Consider the following 5,593-nt stretch of genomic DNA (forward strand, 5'->3'; position numbering starts at 1 on the left):
ATGACTTATGCCATAGAGTCTATCAACAATCAAAGTGATTTGTTATCTGGTGTTGAATTGGGATATGAAATACGAAACGCGTGTGATGATGAAGATATTATATTGTGGACAATGATGACGATGACTACTTCGGTTGGAAAATATGAATATACAGAAACATGTCCTAATCAAACTCGAACAAATACAGGTGCAGTCATAGGAATTGTTGGCCCTGATAGAAGCACTTCAAGCATAATCGCTGCAAAAGCCGGAAGAGTTGTGACGGTACCTATTGTTTCACATTATGCCACGAGTGACGAACTCAGCGATTTTGAAAGATTCCCCTTCTTTTTCCGCACTGTTCCTCCTGATAAATTTCAGGTTAAAGTGATTGTTGACATTTTACAACATTTCAACTGGAAGTACATCGCGTTGTTTTATTCTTTAAACTCTTACGGAATACACGGTGCACGGCAAATTATACGGTTAGCTGAGATGTATGATATTTGTATTGCAATTAATCTGCCTGTTGCATCACCAGCCTCTGAGAGAGAAATTGCGGATATAGCACAAAGACTATCAGAACACGATAAAGTGACAGTTATTGTATCTTTCACACAATGGGGAGGTGCACTAGCTGTTCTTGAAGCTGCCAGAAAGTTAAAAGCATCCAGAACCCTGACTTTCATTGGAAGCGATGCCTGGAATCCTACGTATTTCCAACTTCAAGCCTTTGCTGATGTTTTGGTGGGCGGAATCTTTATTCAGTTTCACACTGAATTACCCGATGCCTTTAAAGAGTATTACAGTGAATTGCCAAAGAAGCAGCAGCAAGCAAGTCAGTGGTACCAAGAAAACTTCATCAAATACAAGTCTCGGAAAATTGCACCGATTGGGCTTTTTGTCCCGTTCCAGAGGTCCACTGGAACACACAACAAGTAATAACTGCAGTCTATGCGATAGCCTATGCATTAAACGCGACTTTGCATGAAAACTCTCGTCCACATAGATCCACTGACCGGCCCATTGATGGGTGGTTATTAAAAAGTAAGCTTCTCGAAGTCTCCATACCATCTGCAGCTAACTATTCTTTTCGATTTGATGAAAACGGGGAGGTTCATGGATCCTATCAAGTCAACAATTGGCAAATTAAAAACGGGGCTTATGATTTGATAAACGTTGGCAAATGGGACTCACACCAAGAAACTCATCTTAATCTGGAGGAAAACGAAATTCAGTGGCGAATAAGGGATGGAAAAGTGCCGATATCTCTTTGCAATGAAGAGTGCAAGCCTGGTTACATCGAGGTACCACTGGAGAAGAAGTGCTGTTGGGGTTGTCAGAAATGTAATGACTATGCTATTGTTGCGAATGAGAACAATGCTCCAGTATGCCAAGACTGTCCTGTAACAGAGTGGCCAAATGATGATTTCAAAGCATGTGTACCTATACAGCCATCTTTCATCAGTTATAGCAATCCAGTGTTTATACTTTCAATAGCTGGTGCTGGTTTAGGTCTTATTCTTACTGCCTTAGCAGCTGCTGGACTATGCTACTACTCTGAACACTCCCTCATTAAAGCAAGCAGTATAGAGCTATGTTGCATTAACTTAATCGGTTTGGGATTTTCTGCGTCGCCGTCGCTTTGACTTGTTTCAGACCAACATATGTTACCTGTGTGGTCAGTGATGGCTGTATATCAACGTCATTTTGCATTTGCTTTGCACCGGTACTCCTCAAGGTCAATCGTATTTGGAGGATTTTCAGCTTGAAGCTCGGAAAGGAGATGCGGTATGGCAGTTCAAAATCCCAAATCGTCATTACTTCTTGCATCATCATGGCAGAGGTATTGTTCGTATATCATTGTTCTCTAACTACCATTATTAATTTATACTTCTATAAAAAAGCATCATAATCATTTTTGTGATAGATCCCAAAATGCTACCCAAAATGCTACCTTTGACTTTGTTTATTATAACTCGCAGATATGTCAAAATTATGCTTTTTCTGAATCGTTATAATCAGAGGAATACTTCAACATGATCTGAGCAATTTTGTAATAATTTGGACCCTCACCCTTCTGAGCAACGTGAATCTTGGCACCAAAGTTTTCCTTATTCTTTGAGGTTAGTTTATGGCTGAATACGTTCAAAAAAGTCATTCTGCTACCATAACACAGAGAGACAGACGTAATTTATCTTCATGTATGAGAAACGTTGTTATCAAACATTCAGGAGAATGCTACATTATTTAGTCATAGCTTTTCTTCAGAAAGAATGGTGCCAATTAAAAAGAATTAACTTTCAAACAATATAGTTGGCTTCAAATGTGAAATTTTCCTCACTATCATTAATTGATTTTAAAAAAAAGAATAAAATTTATTTTTCATTAATGATCTACATACACAAATTTCTCACCTATCGGATTAACCACTATTCGGAAGGCATTCAAACGTAAATGATGTGCAAGGTCTTGGCAGTTGGTCGAAGTCAGTAATGTGGATTCGTGGGTCAAAGTTTGTAAAACATCTTGACCTACTACCAGAAAGTGTGTACTGCAATCAGTTGACACTTCCATCCAAATGTTGCCTAATGTTGCCTTTAATTAGAGAAGTTAAAGGAATAAACATAACACATTTCGTGACGGCGGGTTGTAAAATATAACCGTTGGTCGTGATGGTCCTTGCTACACTCTTCAAAATTTTATTTGTTGATTGAAATTGAAAATAATTACTTATAAGAGAAGTGCAAGTATTATTTATGATATTCAAATATTATAATTATAGTTGATATTGTTGCGATTGAAGTGCTTCTCAGTATAAAGCACCTTCACAATATTATATCATATTAGGTTAAAGCTTTCTCTCTCTCCTTTTCTCCCTTGTGTCTGTCACTGCATGTCTCTCAGGTACTTGTGGCAATCTTATCGATATTCTACGCTCCATCACTACCAGATCTTTTAATTCCTCCCCGACGGAAGCCGTATTTGGAAATCTTCTGCCGATTTGGTTATGGTTTCTACGCATCTTGTGCTTACAATGCTGTTGTAATCATTGCGTGCTGTTACTACGCCTTCAGAGCCCGTAGACTTCCAGATAATTTCAATGAATCTAAGTTCATCGCTGTTAGCGTTTATTCTACATTGATAGTTTGTCTCGCTGCCATACCAGTGTATACTACTGCCATCAATGTTGCACAGAAAATTGGCGCTTTGAGTGTACCTTTGCTAGTGAATACATACCTCTCTCTGTTTTGCTTATATCTGCCAAAATTCTACGCGATTCATTATCAGAGTGAGGATGTACAAAGCAGCCGTGGGTCTGTATCGGTGGATTTGAGTACGTTATCTCAAAATATTGGGCAGGGTCCTGGAACTCGGTTCAAAACAGATGCACATCCTCAGTCTGTGGTTCTGTGAAATCTTGAAATCCGACGGATATGAATGTGTGACTAATTCTTAACTCACACGCGTAACTCTTAACTCAGTCACGTAATTTATTTTATATTTGCAACACAAGCCGGCCTGTAGTTTGATATTAACAAACTTTTAAGTTGTGTAAAGGCATTTCTATATATAAAACACGACGAGTATGAGAATTGTCACCTTTTATTTTGTTTTATGCTCACACTGGGAGCTCTGGATAATATTACGGAAACTGTTCTTCTTTATATGATATTCTATAAGGGGCTGTGCATTAATTATGAGCCCTGGTGGGAGGGTAAAATTGGGGTGGCAAGCCGAGAGGGGCAAAATGGTAAAAAAATGCACAATTAAAAAAAATCATAAAAAAAGCCTGATTTTCTCCAAAAATTCAAATATTTTTGGTGAAGTTGGTCAAATTAAAAAAAAACGGTTGCTAAATATTTTTATCTATAAAAAAAGTGTTTCAAAATCTGTTAAACATTTCCGCAATCAATTCAAAATAAAACTTATCTCTAAATATAATTAATCTTTCCCGCGAGCACTCCCCCTTCCATTGTATTGTCTTTTGGTTATGTTATGTTAAGGGAAATGCTAACTTTCAGGCCTTTTTGGTCTTCCAGCCTTTTCCTCCATATGTACCGTGTTTGTATATTTCTTTATGTAATGTCTTTGATTTTTATGGATATAAAATATGAATGAATGAAAGAATGAATGAATGAATCTACCTGAAAGGACATGAAAGATCCTTAGAGTGAATTACCACTGACTGCCTAATACTGCATCAGGATCAAGCATGAACATATTCAGTATATTTCATGATAAAATATGTTGTCCTGCTCTTTCCTGACAAAAAAACTTGTGGATATAACAATAATATTTGTGGTAACTGAAATGCAAACATTATTTGCTATGAAAAAGAGAACATGTTGATGCTATTAAGCCAATATAAAATAGGCATATTTTGTAACCATTCACGCTAAACAGGAAATACTTTGTAATTGTATGTATTTGCACAATTCAATTAAAAAATACACACTACACATAATGGTCAATTGAACATGGTTTTGGTAAATGTAAGTAATGCAACATTAGGTCCTCTTGAAATGACCAAATGTATAGTTTTATAGGTGGATTGCACTTTGATGTGACACTCCTGTCCATAATCGCTGAAAACGGATGCATATCATTTTGATATATCCTGTATGCATGGTTTTACATAAACGATACTCATCTGTATCATCATAATGTGAAACCTCACTCGCGACCATGGATGATAAAGTTTCAATTATCATACTACAATTTAATCGAGTTCTTAGTTAAGTCACACTTAACAACTAATCAGTTCAATTAATGCGATGCGTTACCATTATTAGATTTGAATAGTTTCAGGTTGAAGCACATTATTTTTATTTGATCACATGTGTACTTTCTGGTTGTATACCGCTGCGCACAATTAGTATCAGAACACTTTGGGAAAAGAATCATTTTAAATTTAAAAATAAACCATATTTAGGTAAATTTATTTATCTAATACATCTCATCTCATTTAATCTCATCCTGTATATTATGACACTGTACCAAAGGACTTAATTTATTTATCAATATGTAACCAAGATACATATTTCAGCACATATCTTAGTGCTAGCCAGATCTGTATCTTTCAGTGGCTGTGGAAGCATTAAATATTATACAAATATTAACTGTCTATGAGTGTGATGGTTGAAATATAATCACGAGGTGAAAGATGGATTGTTCCATTCCACGAGCCGGAACGGCGAGTGGAATGGAACAATACATCTTTCACCAGTGATTATATTTCGACCATTACACGAATTTAAGACAGTTAATATTTGTTTTATATCACTCATGCATAATTTCTATTACTAAAATACTTTTTAAGGTAGGAAATACATTTTTTCATCAACATAACACCATGTTTTGCCGTGATATACTTCACATTTTGGGGTCCACCCATAACTAAATCGGCGAGTCCAAGAGTCAGCGCACGGCTTGGCGCAGGCGCACTACGGCAGAGCACTATGATAGTAAAGACTATCACACGGAGAGGGTGATGGTAAAAATGGCAAATGGTAATCAACCAATGAACTGTCTAGAATTTATGTATGAGTGATATAATAGCATTTGGACCTTTTGCGAAGCGTGCAAAATAGTGCAATTTTACCCAATTTGG

The 5,593-nt window shown here is 36.7% G+C and overlaps 1 protein-coding gene across 1 annotated transcript; it reads left to right on the forward strand.

The window, feature by feature from the left end:
• LOC140166796 (metabotropic glutamate receptor 8-like) lies at window positions 1-1,628 on the forward strand. Its single transcript, XM_072190286.1, has 2 exons — window positions 1-817; window positions 1,060-1,628. Exons 1-2 carry the CDS (start codon window positions 1-3, stop codon window positions 1,626-1,628), a joined length of 1,386 nt encoding a protein of 461 aa, XP_072046387.1.
• Window positions 1,629-5,593: the final 3,965 nt, after the last annotated feature.

Source organism: Amphiura filiformis, chromosome 12, assembly GCF_039555335.1.
Source record: "Amphiura filiformis chromosome 12, Afil_fr2py, whole genome shotgun sequence".
Lineage (NCBI taxonomy): Eukaryota > Metazoa > Echinodermata > Ophiuroidea > Amphilepidida > Amphiuridae > Amphiura > Amphiura filiformis.